Below are 16,048 nucleotides of genomic sequence, written 5' to 3' on the forward strand. Positions count from 1 at the left end.
GTATATTCAGCTTTATGAAATGCTTATTGTTTTTCTGTACACTAATAGAAACGTACAAAAAAAAAAATGGCCACAACTGTGGACATCATGCTTTGATTGAGTGACTCGGGGTTCGCATAGGATGTAAAAAGGTCCTTAATTTGATCATGCGCATTGGTTGCACATGATTAAAATGTGGTAAACTGATGGTCATGTTCAAAATAAGCACATTCAAAGAACTCAGGGGTTGTTTTTTTTTGTTGTGATTCAAAGTTTAAAAAGTATTTCATATTGAGTGACCAAGGTCAGACATTAAACCTTTTTGAGTGGTGGCCCAACAAGTCAAGTTAGTGTGGCACTGTCAGAACCGTGAAAAAAAAGTTTTTAATGAAAAAATTATATCTAAACAATGAATATATTATCGATAATAATGATCAATTAATTTGATAAGTTAGTTGTCAAGTAATCGTTTCACCTCTAAAAATGTGCTACATTAGCTTCAACAAGCCTGGTCATATGACGTATTCCGACAAGTGCCCAACATAATAGTGTGCTGCCATCTAGTGGTCGTAAGTGGAATTACATCCAAAATAAATGAGTTGCAGGACAAAGTCAAGTTGTATATCCTGTGCAGAGAAAAAAATCTGCAAAATAGCGGAACTGCAAACGCAGAACCCGCGATGGAGGGCGGCGGGGTTATTGTTTTTCATTCACCGCAGCCCTAAAGAGTTGTGCAATCTTGAGATTGTGAAGTTGACTATGAAACTTTACATGGGTCTGTTGCATTTTGAAGATGTATTTATGTCCTGCAGGTGAAGAGCTTCATTGAGACCCAGCGTGCCCTGCTGGCCGAAATCCAGAACGGCTGCAAGAGGAACTTCATCCTGGCCAAGGAGAAGGAGGAAACGGAGCAGATGATGAGGCAGTCGGCATCCATGGCCGAAATCGCCACCGAAGATGGAACAAAAGAAGAAGAGGGGGAGGAGAGTAATGATGGAAGACGGGGGGATCAAACACAAAGCGAAGGGCAGCCGGGGAGCGAGTCGAAGGTGGGCGCCGAGGTGAGTGTTTCTCCAATGAACCTGGACTCTGACTCCGACACTGAAGTTGAGGAGGAAGTGATCACTAAAACCTCGTCTGAGCCAAACGCGCTCCAAAGTCCGACTCCCCCTCAAACTGAAGTGGTAGCGGCGTCCACGTTGAGTCCCTCGCACGCGCCCCCTCCACTCTCAACGAACATCATTTCAGGAGTCACCGTCACCGACAGTCCGGTTTCTCCGGGCACGCCTCCCTCACCGGGCCGCTGCATATCCGTCTCCAGCCCCGGCCGGGGTCACAAGATCTTCATGGTGACTCGGGTGGAGAGCCCGCCAGAGCCTCAGGAGGGCGCCAGCCACGTCGTGGGGCTGTCGAAGGAGACCCCTGAAACTAGCGCAGCCTCTGCCAAGCAAACGCCGCGCGAGGACATCCATGGCACGACGCCGAACCGCACAGTAGAGCCCCGCCGCGACCACCGTGTCATTGGCAGCGCTTTAGAGCCGCCTCTGACAAGTCAACAAGCACCAGCCTCGCCTCAAAGTCCTTCGTCTGCTCAGCTTGCAGCCCCCTCACCCGAGACCCCCCCTGAGGAGCTGAAAGGAGCTCCTCCGGTGGAGGAGAGTGGAGCGGCTCTGCCGGAAGCCACAAGTGGAGATGCCAAAGATGAAGTCCAGATATCAGCATCCACGCAGGACCATCTAAAGCAAGACTCCGAGCGTCAGGACGATGCAAAAGACGCCAGCTCCTTGACTGTGACTGAGGACCTCTGCCACAGCCACAGTCCGAAACCGGACGGGCAACATCAGCAGCCTGAGCTAGACGGACAGGACGTAGCACAGCCCGTCCACTCCGACCAACCGACATCCTTCACTGCCGTCCGACCGGAAACGGAGGACTCCGCCGACGACAGCTCTGCCGACGAGAGCGAGCTAGAAGTTGCCGGCTCAATTTTGCCCAACGGCCTGAAACCCGAATTCTCCCTCCACCTCCTCGACGACAGCCCCAAACCTGGCAGCTGTGTCATGGAACACGGTGTGTGCGTGCATGAGCCGTGACACTTGATACTCGAATGCATGAATGAATCTGTAATGCGTGTGTTTTGTTGTTGGTTATGTAGTGAGTGTGAGCTGCACACAAGACCTGGAGGAGCTGCTTCTGGAAGCCAGTTTGGACACTGGCAGAGATGCGCCATGAAGAAGGTTTGACAGGGGTACACGCATAGTGATTTTTGATTGCCGCAAAACACGACTGAACTGGACCGTAGTGAAAAAAATTGGGATTAACTGGACGATTGATTTGATTGGCCAATATTAGCTGTTTTAAAATTGGCAAAAATTGGCCGATTTTTTTTCTCAGTAACATAATACAACATAAAAACACAAAAAAAAAAATCAAAAATGAAAACACAAGGAACATGGAGTAGGTACTCACACAGAACTAAATGCGTGATAAATGGCCATCCTGACTGACTCCAGGTCCTGACGTCACTCACTCTGCCACTACCACACCCCTTAAAGGCACACCAGCACAACAGTTCATTAAAAGGGCCAGGTCGATATTAGCTCTTTTTAAATTGACAAATATCCAACCATTTTTTCTGACTTTTATTTTTAACCTTTTAACCACATACTGTTTTCGGCTAACTCCCTGTCATCCGCAGGTCCTGTGAGGACAGGAGGGAGACAAAAACTACTTCTCCGACCTTAGCAAACCTACGCAACTCTTCCAAAGGACACAAGAGTCGAAAACGCTCTAATGATCGCTACGAGTTCTACAGATTATCGAAGGACACACACACCCCAAAAATATTTAAAATTGTGACGTCACTACAACTACCACTGAAGTTGAAGCGTGTGTGTGTGTGTGCGTGCATGAGGGGAACAAAGACCAAGTAACCATGCTGTCATCACTACATTTCTTGCAATTCTTTCCATGACAATAAGGACGGATGGGAGCAGGAAAAAAAAACACTAACCAAAGACCAGTTGGGTGTGCGTGCGTGCGTGCGTCTTCAGGAAAGCTTTTAACGGTAGAGTGCAAGCTTGGGCGAAATAATTGTGGGCCCTGGTGACCACACCTGCCGGCTTTAATGTCACAGCACTATATTCAGTGACCATCAAAAGTTTTTTGTTTTTTTTTTTTGTCCTTCTCCTCATCCATTTTTCAGAGTTTGAAGGGACCTCTGCCAAAGTGACCCCGCCTCCTGGATTTCGTCTTGTCTGATTGTCACTTTGGCCCCTCAGGAATCAACACAAACCAAACGTCTTACCACTGCTTGCTTTTCAGATTGCTCAAATCACAAATCTCTTCTTCCTCCTCTACTTCTCCCCTTTCACTTTTTTTGGGGGGGAGGCACCTTTGACAAATCATTTGTATTTATTTGATGAGTTTTTGGATTCATCCAGCACCCCCTTGATTTGTTTTTAAAACCCACCCTGTATTTGATTTGTATATTTCAACTAGAGCAAATATTTAGAGGTTTTTTTTTGTTTTGTTTGTTGTTTTTTGGGGGGGGTACGTTTGGAGTGGTTGACTTGTTCAGTAGCAGTCGGGGTGCATTCCTGACCAAGAAAATACAGTAACCAGGAAGCGATATGTCACGTGGTGTCGCCGACACCGGGTGGCCGGCAGAGGGCGTTGTTCCTACACGCTGCTCTCGCCAAGTCACGTGACATCACCCAAAGCAAGACGCTTCTCTGTTTTGCACCCCCACTGTTTGTAAATGCTTTAATTTTTAGACCTTTTTAATAAATTGTTAACTTAATTCATAACTGTGCTGGTAATCACAAAGGTATGTATGGCGAAATTTGTTCCACTCAAATAAATGCATGTAATGACTCAACCTCGACTTTGATTTATTTTTACATCATTTGTGTAAAGGATATTGGGCTTCAAAATGAAACTATGGTATTATTAATAAACTAACGCCTTTAATGTATTGTATACATTTGTTTCATTTCCTAATTTTTGGGGGTGTAATTTATTTTGCAGTAAATCTGAAAAATTAATACATTTTAGTGAAAGAAATTTTGGTCAAAATGACTGCATTCATCTAACAATAATGGATGCATTAGTAATTGTCTCTGGGCCCTTGCCCGCGAGAGGCAATGATGAGAGGTTTAGCAGATTATTCTCGCTTAACCGGTGGCTGACTAGCTTTTGTAGTGAGCAGGGACTGCAGTTTGGAGATAATTGGCCTTCTTTCCGGGGCAGACCCGACCTGCTTAAGGTGGACGGCCTTCACCCTAACTGGGAAGGCGCCATCACTCTCTCTAGAAATATAGATTACTGTTTGAGCCTTCCATGACAGTTCACATCAGAGCAGGTCGGGTTACGGGCGATTAGCGAGCCTGTAAGAACAGGTATGGAGTATGTAAGGCTAGAGTAAACTAGCGCTATGCTAGACTCTGACAACACACAGAATTTTTCATTTAGATTAGAGCCGTACACACCACATATTCCTGCATCACATAGCGTTATTGTTTCTACTGAGGTGGTGCAGTATGATAATAGTACTCGAGAGCCGATAAATAACTACCATATTCCGACAGTCGTACCCTCCCGCCGCGCTTATAGTTGTTCGAGGTACAATACAGGGAACGCAATCTTATTAATATTATGATTAGGAATCCTGTTATGGGCAATTATCCGGATAAACCTATTTTACTGAAACTCAGTCTGTTTAATATTAGATCACTCTCTGCCAAAGGCCTGTTAGTTAATGACCTCATAAGAGACCATAAACCTAACATGATTGGGGTTTGCGAGACCTGGTTAAATCCTGATCATTTTTTACTGCTAAATGAGGCCTCGCCTCCAAACTTAGTTCACGTTGCGCGCCCTCATAAGAAAGGTGGGGGTGTAGCCCTTATTTATGAATCTGATTTCAAACTTAGCCCGCAATCTAGTGACGCCTTTAAAACATTTGAAGCGCTCATTACGCGATCTACAGCCACATTGCCGTTTTTCCTCACAGTTATTTACCGTCCCCCCGGCTCATACGCTGGATTTTTAGATGAGTTCACTTTTTTTGGCTGATTTGGTAACTCATGCAGATAATATAGTGATTATGGGTGACTTTAACATTCATATAAATCTCCCGTCGGAACCACTTACAGCAGCGTTTCGGACAATAATTGATAGTTTTGGTTTCACGCAGATAATTGACGAAGCGATGCATAAAAATGGTAATACTTTAGATTTGGTACTAACCCGAGGTTTAGCATTCTCAAATGTAATGGTATTACCGTATACTACTGTTATGTCTGACCATTACCTTATAAAATTTGACGTGCGGGCTCATTACCATCGTCCTGACCACAATCTAAGCTTTAGCAGCCGAAATATTAGTTCTTCAACCACTGCTGCGCTGTCTGAGCTACTGCCCGTGGCAACTGCTTCGTTTCCAAGCTACATTGGTTTGATTGACAATCTCACAAAGGATTTTAATGCTGCTCTGTTAAATGCACTTGAGTCCGCTGCACCATTAAGACCTGAAACTCGTCCTAAACGGCCTACTCTGTGGTTTACTGAGGAAACCCGCTCACTTAAACAATCATGTAGGAAGCTAGAGCGCAAATAGCGTGCGACTAAACTTGAGGTCTTCTATCAGGCATGGAGTGATAGCTTACTAAAATACAAAGAAGCACTCGCCTTAGCCAAAACTAATTACTATTCCAGATTAATTGTTCTAAATAAAAACAATCCTAAATATATATTTGATACAGTGGCAACCCGACCTCCAATAGCTCCTCCCACATCACAACTGCTCACAACGACCAATCACGGCTGACCTGATTTCTGAATCTGAGCCGTGATTGGTCATTGTGAGAAGTTGTGATGTCATTTTCAGTCGACAGAAGACAAAATGGCCGCCCCCGGAGGCTAAAAACGAGTGCATTTTACTGCTTAACTTATATTCCACAAACGCAAAATTAATCAGAATGCCGTGGCTCAACTAGTGGGACTGCTGGGAACATATTCTTGAAAAAAATATGTTTGGGTTGACTTCCGCTTTAACTGTCCTTGTGACCGAGATAAATAATTTCAAATAAGTTGATAAAGCTGTTGCATAAGTGTGCACAACTTTATACTGCGGATGTCATTGTGTTCAAAGCTAACCAGATTCAAGCTCATGTTAAGTGTAGCCAGCACACACTGATTAATCCCAAACGGTCAGATGTTTTCGTAGGCTTCTCCTGACTTTTTTTTTTTCTTCTTTGCTTCTTATTCTGAAGGTTTTGTGCTAAAACCAACCGGAATTTTGAAATACATACTTCCTTCCACCAACCACAGTCCCACCTGAAAAACAATAGTGGCAAATAATGATGCTGCCACCACAATCCTTCATTTTTGGTGATGAATAGTATTGTGCATTTTAACAAAAATGTTCAATATTGGTTTCATTGGGCCATATCACGCTTTCCGCACATGCTTTTTGGATATTTTTCAAGAGTTTTTGAAAAATTTAACCAGCCTTTGCCACCCAGACATTAGGTGATTGTAACTTGTCACATGCTGTAAACCGGCAGCACTTGCCAGAAATTCCTGCAGCTCCTTCAATGTTGCTGTTGGTCGCTTGTCATCAATTTTGGAGGGAAGTGCAGTTCTTGGTAATGTTTATTTATTCTCCACTTAATAATGACTGTCTTCACTGTGTTCCATGGTGTTTGATACTGTAGAAATTATTTGGTATCCTTCTGACTGATACTTTTAAAGCTGTAGCAATTAGTGAGAGTTCGTGCACAATTGTAAATACTACCACAACACAGTGCAATTGGTCGTTTTTCCCGTTGCGGTTTACGAGGAAAAGGCGTTAGAGGCGGACCAACCATGCATGCCCGTCTCGCGCACTCTCCAGGCGGGTGGGCGACGAGGCCTGTGATCAAAAGTGTCCTTGCCGGGTCTCCCGGTGGGCTTAGTTGTACTTCAGGAATGTGACGGCAGGCTGGAGAACAGTGGGGATTTATCCACGGTGTCAGACCCCATCCGACCTGTTGACTCGCAGCCCACTGGACGGAAAGGAAAGCTGCCGCGTCATTCCTGGGAACCGCAGAGGGATACTGTACTTGAACATGTGCTTTTGCATCAATGACCAGGGAGACAGGAACATGACGCTATTAGTTTCAACATGTTGTCGTGTTCTGATAAAACTGCCTGGCCCCCAACACAAGCTTGGAATCCCAGCCGCCCCAAAAAAAAAAAAAGATGTTCCCTGCACTTTATGATGTGATTATGTAATCATACAACACAATGGAGATTACATTAGGATTTATTAGCATCACTCCACCAAGCTCGGTGTGTAGGGAAGTTTGGGTGGGCTCTGACTGGTTTAGGAAATTAGGAGTTCCCTATAACAGCGTATTGATGTGGATGCATCGATCATTAAATAGAACTATTAAGCGCGGGGTTCCTCAGGGGTCCATTTTTGGATAGCTTCTCCTTATCCTCAACTATTTTGTTAATTCCTCGAAAATCTTCCACAAAGTTGTATTTGTGCGTAAGTGGTTTGAATGTAACAAATTCACCTTAGATGTCGCAAAACAACTACATGATCTTTCGCACTCAACCAAAACAAGACAATGATTAGCACATTCCTTGAAATTGATGGGCAGGTATAGCCCAAAGTTCTGAGAATAAACCTTGATGTGTCATTAAAATTGAAAAGTCATATTGATTCCCTTGTAAGATAAAAAGGGGAGGGAAAAAAAGCTGTTCGGGTGGAATGTTTTCCTCTTGGAAAAGGGACACAGCATACGCTCTCCACTTCCAAAAACACCACAATCCACATACACCCTATTTTCGCGAGATGATGAATTTGGAAATTAATATAGATTTTAGATTCTTTTTTTAATTTGTATGTACTATCGGAATGTTTTGCAGGTCTCGAGGGCACAAGCCCAATTAACAATTTACAAAACAACTACTAACTCAATGCGTGTTCGTTTTATCTTTCAAGAAGGTATCCAATGTAAAGAAAGACTCACACAAGCCGATTGAATTTGCTCGTCTTTTCCATCTTTGAATTTAAGGAATCATACAATGATCAGATCCGGGCAGCTTTTCCTTTCTCGCCAATGCTCTCACCTGAGACGGGCGAGGGCAGAAAAGGGACCCGGTCTAACATGCAGCCCTCACATTTAGACTGTCTTCAAAATCTAAACATAATGTGGGTTGGTCTCCTCCCTGGCTGGCCCTGCCTATGGGGCTGATCTTCACCAGCTGGTCCCCTGCTCAGATCAGGGCACGCTGACTGGAACACTGATTATGCGATGTCCGTGTGAATGTGTATTTGCCATATTGGTTTTTGGTTAACCTGTTGGCTAATATAAAGCCATTCATATAGATTTAGATCCTTCACACTCCCTTCCGGCCTCAAATGCTGAGGCCGACCTAATTTGGAATTTAATCATTTGTGAAAAAAAATAATGTATGTAAAAAGTGCACCTCCCCCACTTTTTGTGGGGTCGCAATAAATTTAGACCCTTGTAGTGTGGCAGAAAGATCGAGACGCAGCTACGGAGATGTGTGGAGATAGCCCATGTGACTATGTGTGACCCTCTGACCTTAAATGAAATCAACTAATAACTGTGCCAAGCAAGAGAAAGCAAGATAACGGCCCCGCTCAAGTCACTTATCTAATCATATACGCTAAAGAGGCCTAGTCAAACAGTATACAAAATACACACATACGCCTATCATGGGATGAATTCAAATTAAATACTATAATGTAGAAAAAAAAAGAGAGAGAGAGAGAGCGAGAGAGTGAGAGAGAGAGAGAGAGAGAGAGAGAGAAGGCGGGAGGACGATTGCGCCTGCCTCCCTCCGTCTCACATGACAGAGATTACAAGAGTGGAAGAGGAAGAGGAGGGAGTATTGGTGGAGGTGGAGTGTGGAAATGTTGCACGCAATGAATGAAACATTCTGGATTTGTGCGCAGGAGCGTCCACCCACAATCTCTCACACGTCCTCTTCCTCGCAGGTAAATATGACGTTTTCATGTTTTAAAGATAGTTCTGAGAGTAGATGAATGCTGGATCCATTGTTTAATCAAAGTACTACTTGTACAAATGCATGCATACTCAAGCACTAACATATTACTGAAGTGACCGTGCACGTATGCGCACGTGTGGTATCCAAGGAATTACTGCCACTGCATAATGTTGAATGATTGTTTTTTTTTCAAACAGGTAAATGCATTTCCTTAGAAGAGTTCATTTGTATTCAACTTTGAAAGGCCACAAGATGGCGACAAAGTACTTAAAACGGAGATGATCGTAATGAATCAACATCATGCATCTAGTATGAACACAATCATGAGCACGTTACATAAACCGTTGTATTCAGGACGGTCTTGTAGTGTGACGGAGGGCAAATACTTTGTTACCGTACCTAAGTATGATCTTTTTTACTTTGTTTTTGTTTTTTTTAATTTTTGGAAAACTTCGCTTTTGCTGCACAACATTTCCTGAATAAAATACTGTACATATGAAGTGCTTTTACTCTGATACATTTCCCTGTAGCACCCACTGGCATGAAGCCAGCAGACGCCAGCATCATCAAGCATAAATTGCTTCCCATACTTATTATTATTAATTATTATATTATTATTATATTTAATATCAGAAATGTACTTTTGACCGACGCAAAACGGCAATGACATGCTAATAGTTAGCTAAGCTGGGCATCACGCCACCATGTTCCGTCCTGCATATTTAAGCGACCACGTGGTCCCGGTCCGTCCCTCATCGGCGACAGTCAATCCGAGAACGTAATCTTCACGTCACAAGCAGGCGCCGCATGAGCAGACACTCCGCCAAATAAAGAGAAAAAAATAAAAATAAAAACAACAGACAAACACACGCACAGCGTGGTGATTGGTGAAATAAAAACAATATGGAGCACATGTCATTGCGTCTGTGGGACCGCAAGGTACGCAACACTGTTTTATTTTCTATTTTTTCCTGACTCGGCCGCGTGTCAGGAGTGCGGCACAGCGCCTGGGTCGATTAAATATGCAGACGGGATTCCCAGCTCTGATAGTTAGCATCAAACGTGGCAGTTTTGGGAGCAACAGGTTGTTGAACACAAACAGCGGAGTGACATGTGTGACAAATAATATACAATAACAATACTCACAGTCATATATTCTTTATCTTCCACAAAGAATGAATAATATTACATTACAATCCTCAAACATCTGAGTCAATTAGAGTAGTGGTAGTACAATTGTTCTTTGTATCTGCATGACCTTATTCTACTGTCTCCCTGTGGCCAAGGCGGGCGCACCAGAAGGAGCAGCACGATGAATTGGATTGCAATATCAAATCATGATGCGCAAACCGTTTCATTCTTTACATTCTACATACAGTACATTATGACTGTGTTGTTGTTTTTGTTACAATGTGTTTGGGTGCAGAAATGAAGAAGGTGTCACATTGGTGCCAGCTGGGCATCACCATCCTGCTGCTGGTTATCAAACTCATCACCAGTCAGCTGTGCAGGTCCCTCATCTTGCTGGTGGATGGCTTCCACACGCTCTTTGTCCTCAGTCACATGGCTCTTCCTCATCCCCATTACGCAGCGAGTCCCTCTATTTCAAGCGCTCGGCCGTCTAGAGAGACATCCGACCCCGTTGGGCCTCTGGCATGCTGTACGTCCCACCCTGACGCCAGGAGTCAGCCAGTGGGGGTCTTCGTTTCGGCCCTGCTGCTCATCTCTTTGTGTGTCTCCTGCCTGTTGGAAATGGTCAGCTCGTTTGTGGAGATGCACCCTGTGGAGCGGCCCTGGCTGCTGTTGGCGGCGGGCGTGGTCGGCGTGCTGCACAACGTCATGGTGCTCGCGATGACCCGGACGCAGCGGGGCGCCAAGGCCTGGGCCGCAGGGGAACATGAGTGTTACATTGAAGTCAATCTCAAAGGTATCACTTGAATCCTGTTCGGGTCAAATTTGACCCGTGTTGACTTTTGATGGAAACAAAACATATTTCCCCCTATTATTTGATGTCTTTTTCAAAACTGACCGCAAATACACAATCAAGCCGGTGTCGGGAAAGATTCGTTCAGGTTCTCACTGCCCCGATTTTAGGAAGTCTGCTTACGTCGGCCCGCGCACCTTTACCGAATAACCGGATCAGAGGTAAGGCAGAAGGTCCGACAACTTCCTTTTTACAGCAGCTCTTTCCTTTAATGATCCGGTTCACTTGGTATCCACCTAAATAGTTTTAGCCGCCCTTGTGAGGACCGGGAGGACTAACTCTAAAAGTGTTTCTGATGACAAAACAGTGTTAATAGATTGCTGTTCATTCAATAAAAGAACTTTGTGGAATTAAGAAATAAACAGGGGAAAGAGTGTTTGAAATTTATGAATGCGCTTTAATAACCAAAATATCGAAATAATAAAAGCGGGTGAGTCGCAGCTCAATCAGTTGAAAATAAAAACTAATATGAATTCAATCAATAATAAATCAAACAAATACAGAGACGGTACTCACTGATAAATCAGGAAGAAAACTTTCTCGATCCAAAACATGGAAAATCCAAAACCAATAATAATCTAACAAAATCCAGTTGATCAGTGTTTCTCATTTATTAATAAAAAAATAAGGGTACGAAAAAATTACTTTTAGGTCAAAAGTCTTTTAGGTGGATAGTCGAGTGATCAAGTCACCTACTTTCACTTAATTCCTAATTTGAAACGAAGACAGTTTGGAACGCAAAGGAGTTTTAATGCGGAATTAACCCTTTCTTACTTGCCTCAACTGTCTTCCTTTTTATCTGTCTACGTTTTTAGTTTTAAGAATCTGGATACCTCCAATAAAAGTCAGATAACTCTATTTACCATGCGTCTTACATAAAAGTTGAATCTGCCTTTTGCCAAAGCATCGACATCCCAACGGAAGACTTCCTGGCAATGATGCCAAACACTTGCCAAATCCCCCACCCTCAGTTGCTTCAATGTCCTTTCTTGGAAAAGCACAGTCAGTTCTCTAAAATGACATTTGCCCGGGCAAGTTCCATGGCCATATGGTCATATACCATGCTCATCAACTTTACCTTTAACCCTAACCCTTATTCACTTTACTGGGAAGGGCCTTTAGCACCGTTATTGCCAGCCAAGCTGACCGTACAAGACGGTCGACCTTTGACTGATAACCATACAAAGTATTACATTATCTGTTACAACTCAATGCCTGTTCACGTCAGTACTTTCAATCTCCCATATAAAGAACAGTCCTAAACCTTTACAACCCTAAACAAACTTGTCTTTGACTTACTAGAGGGTTCCAACAATTTTGTCCATGTGTGTACTTTGAAGCATAGTGTATGTTCAGGTGCGGTCTTATTTTGACATGCATGTATGCACACAACGTAAGTCCAGGTCAAGCTACTTTGAAGTAGAGCACATGGTATTGTTTGATTTTATTCTCGCTCTCAGCTGTGTCTCAGGAGGACTCCAAAGGCGCGGGTGAGGCGGTCATCTTCTGCAACCCGGTGACCTCGGCGGAAGGAGGCGTGGATGCTGAGAAAACGGCTGGGGAGCTCAAGTCGGGCAAAGAAGACCCTCAAGACATCAGGCAGCCGCCGAGTGTGTGTCCCCGTTCTGTGGCGATGGTGGTGCAGGGTCTGTCCACATCAGTGCTGGTCCTGGTCAATAGTTTGGTGATGCTGCTGGTGGGCCCCGAATACCCGCATTCCCCGTGGATCTGCAGCCTCCTGGTGTACCTGGATCCCTGCCTGGCCATCTTGGCTACCATCATCCTGGTGGCCGCAGCTGTGCCACAGGTATGACCGTGGCACAAGTGCACGAAAGGTTCGAGGTCAAACATTGCAGAATTTGGACACTTCACGTGACGTCGTCGGATTTATGCCCCTGCGTCACAGCGAGCATGGCGGCACGGGTTGTTGTTTCGGCAATTTTGCTGTTTAAAATGACATTAAAACTTCTTTAAAGTAGTAGTAAAGTAAAACTCGGCCTCGGTCTTCCAGTCGATGGAAGCTATGGCTCCATTACTTGGACTATTTGCAGAGCCTGCACGATGTGCGGCGCATGCGCAGAAGGTTGCTAAGTACGGCAGCTAAACTAGGACGAAATACGTAGGTAAACTGCAGCGGGTAAACGGTGACTTTAAAACAACGATTGAAGTACACATATACATAATGATAAACAACTGTAATAATCAGATATTTACACTTGAAGAGACAGCTTTTTTGGCACAGGTGCAGGAATTCCACAGAATGTCGTCAGTTTTCCGCTATTTTGGTCAAATCCACAATGAATTGTGGGTAATATGCTTCTGTTTAGGGGCCATGGACGCGGGCTCGGCCGAAGTGCGAAACAAGGGCGCAAAGGGGACGAGGCGACAGAGCACTTAAAAGAATTGGTGCACTCTAAAAAAAGTTGGGTTAAAATTAACAACATTTTGGGTCAAAAATGGACCGATCCACAACTGGGTCAATTTGACCCTACTTTCTTGGTTATTTTTGCAGAAAACAACACAAAAAATTGGTATTTTTGTACAAAACAACTCCAAAGAATGGTCTGTTTTGTACAAAACAATGCAAGAAAGTGGGTCAAATTGACCCAATTCGTGTATCGGTCCATTTTTGCCCCAAAATGGTGTTATTTTTAACCCAACTGTTTTTGGATTCTACACACGCGGAACACCCGAGTGAGGGGCAAAAGAGTGCAAGTGTAGGTGTTGGGATTGGGCCCACGTGAGCCACTAACAACTAAAGTGGACTCACTCCATTTTCGGAATCACTTAAAAAATTTTGCGACAGCGGCCGCGATGCTATGGAAGTTAATAAGTGACGGAATGTGGACGGCATGCTCAGAAAGTTAATCGCCGGCTGGGGTGGGAGGCGGCTGTCTTCCGCTTCAACCGGCCACTATACAGGCCGCCCGTTACGGAAGATCCAGATATTTTCCTAAAATTCCTGATGGCCACCACGCCCCTGCTGGAGCCTATTCCAGCTATCCTCGGGCAGTAGGCGGGGTAAGCCCTGAACTGGTTGCCAGCCAATCGCAGATAATTAAAATGACAGCATTTAAAGGATTTACAAACAAAACAGTGAAAGACATTTAAAAGCAAAGTAAAGAAACAGCTTACTAAAATTTTACACTCGGGGCTGACTTCACAGCAACACATGAAAGACAATATAACAGTATTCACAGTCATATATTCTTAATCCTCTGCGGAGAACAACTAATATTTGTGCTGTACTGATAAATGCAAAGTTGACATGTGTCAATGAATATTACATCCGCCTGTGTATGATATTGCCCAGCCAAGGGCATACCAGGAAGAGCAACACAATGGCCATTGAATTGATGTAATATGACAAAAGCTGTTCATTTTTTAATTGTATTTCATTATGTCATAGGTGTACATTTTCATTTTAAAAATCAACGTACTGCTGTATTAGCGCGTGTGACATTTATGTGTCACCCTCCTCAGATGCACAGGTACGGGCTGATGCTGATGCAGGCCACACCTCCTCATGTGAGCGTATCTGACGTGAAGGAGCGGATTGGGAGCGTGCCCGGGGTGGACGAGGTTCACGAGCTCCACATCTGGGAGCTGTCCGATTCGTTTGTGGTGGCCTCGGTCCACGTCCTCTGTCACGCTGCCTTTCCCATGCACAGGTACTTCAGCTTCTTCCCACATTCTAAAAACATGCTTCTATAATCATCTATAATAATGATGACACGTCATCTAATGCAAGAATTTTCCGGGGTTAAGACTGTTGATTGCCAGTATTTGAATGACTGAGAGGTATGACATCGCAATGACTAGAGTAATCCCACACCAATAATGACAAACTGGAGGAGTGACTCACTAGTTTTTCCGCACGTTACGTGAATTGTACTAAAAATGACTTTTGCTCACATTCAGGTGTGCTGATCTAATGTCAGGGGTCACCAAGGTCCTGCACAGTGTCGGGGTGAGATGCTGCACGGTGCAACCTGAGTTTGCGTCCCCTTCTGCCCTCCCCAAGGGTACAAAATGCCCACCAGCGGTGCCCGCCTGCAGATTGGCTTGTGATAAACTCTGCGACGCCCACATTTGCTGCCCTTTGCCACAAGAGCCTGTCATTGGAAAATTGTTAAAGCAAGACAGCTGTGTGATGTTTTTGTAACAAGACATGAATGAAAAGCTAACATCTTACCTTTGAAAAGTAATAACCACAAATCTCTCACTCGAACTGTGTGCATGTGTTTGTGTTTATCTGGAATAAAACACTCTCGGATTCCCAAGATAGTATGGACATTAAGGTAGCAAGGGGGGTTCCCTAGTTAGGTTTTTTACTGTAATCTACTGTATGTATGAAAGTCAAGATAGTAAAGAACTGTGATGATGAAAATGCTTGGCTGATTATATATACTTTTATATACATACATATATATATATATACCCGGCAAAAACCCACGCAGGCACGGGATGGAACCCATGACCTCTGAACTGTGAGGCGGATGTGCTGACCAGTCGACCACCATGCATGTGTGTGTGCGTGTGTGTGTGTGGGGGCGTGTGTGTGTGTCTGTGTGTGTGTATATATATATATATATATATATATATTTTTTTTTTAATATATATATATATAAATAAATAAATGAATAAATATATATATATATATATATATATATATATATATATATATAAATAAATATATATATATATATATATATATATATATATATATATATATATATGATATAAATGAAAATGTTGATTTATTTCGGTAATACTATTCTAAAAGTGAAACTTGGCCAATGTATACATTCATTCCACACAAACGGATACATTTGAAGTGTTAATTCATTTTAATATTGATGATTATATCAGAAAACGAATTTAAAAAAAACAAATTCATCAAAATCTCAGAAAATGTGAATATTGTGAAAAGGGTCAATGTTGAAGACACCTGGTGTCACAATCAATCAGCCATTTAACTAAAAATAAAACTGCAAAGGCCTTTAAATGGTCTCTCAGTCTAGTTCTGTAGGCGAACTAGGGAATGGGGAAAAC

The 16,048-nt window shown here is 43.5% G+C and overlaps 2 protein-coding genes and 1 pseudogene across 4 annotated transcripts in view; all 3 read left to right on the forward strand.

Moving 5' to 3' along the window:
• ppp1r37 (protein phosphatase 1, regulatory subunit 37) overlaps positions 1–3,859 on the forward strand; it is a 42,568-nt gene extending 38,709 nt beyond the window's left edge. The window contains exons 11-13 of one of the 2 annotated variants that reach the window (XM_086036246.1): positions 792–2,049; positions 2,135–2,227; positions 2,678–3,859. In XM_086036246.1, coding sequence (XP_085892372.1) covers positions 792–2,049; positions 2,135–2,211 — 1,335 coding nt within the window. In that variant the 3' untranslated portion in view covers positions 2,212–2,227; positions 2,678–3,859. The remainder of the gene's footprint in view (positions 1–791; positions 2,050–2,134; positions 2,228–2,677) is intronic. The other variant, XM_086036245.1, reaches the window with a different exon arrangement.
• Positions 3,860–4,767: 908 nt separating this feature from the next.
• On the forward strand, positions 4,768–5,809 carry LOC147145008 (uncharacterized; annotated as a pseudogene).
• A 3,046-nt stretch (positions 5,810–8,855) lies between these two features.
• On the forward strand, positions 8,856–15,365 carry LOC147145009 (proton-coupled zinc antiporter SLC30A1). Of its 2 annotated transcripts, XM_086035964.1 has the most exons (5): positions 8,856–8,998; positions 10,436–10,936; positions 12,454–12,800; positions 14,477–14,664; positions 14,915–15,365. In XM_086035964.1, the coding sequence occupies exons 2-5, from the start codon at positions 10,438–10,440 to the stop codon at positions 15,156–15,158; spliced, it is 1,278 nt and encodes a 425-aa protein (XP_085892090.1). In that variant the 5' UTR covers positions 8,856–8,998; positions 10,436–10,437; the 3' UTR covers positions 15,159–15,365. The 2 variants fall into 2 exon arrangements, with proteins under 2 accessions (XP_085892090.1, XP_085892089.1); XM_086035963.1 differs by lacking the exon at positions 8,856–8,998 and having other exon boundaries at positions 10,420–10,936.
• The last annotated feature ends 683 nt before the right edge of the window (positions 15,366–16,048 follow it).

Source organism: Filicampus tigris, chromosome 7 (genome assembly GCF_054856515.1).
Source record: "Filicampus tigris isolate MCC_2025a chromosome 7, RoL_Ftig_1.0, whole genome shotgun sequence".
NCBI lineage: Eukaryota > Metazoa > Chordata > Actinopteri > Syngnathiformes > Syngnathidae > Filicampus > Filicampus tigris.

Coding starts and splice junctions, on each gene's coding strand:
- LOC147145009 (XM_086035963.1), top strand. CDS start 10,420: ATGTGTTTGGGTGCAGAAATGAAGAAGGTGTCACATTGGTGCCAGCTG. Junction 12,801..14,476: donor TGGCCGCAGCTGTGCCACAG/GTATGACCGTGG, acceptor CACCCTCCTCAG/ATGCACAGGTACGGGCTGAT. Junction 14,665..14,914: donor GCTGCCTTTCCCATGCACAG/GTACTTCAGCTT, acceptor GCTCACATTCAG/GTGTGCTGATCTAATGTCAG.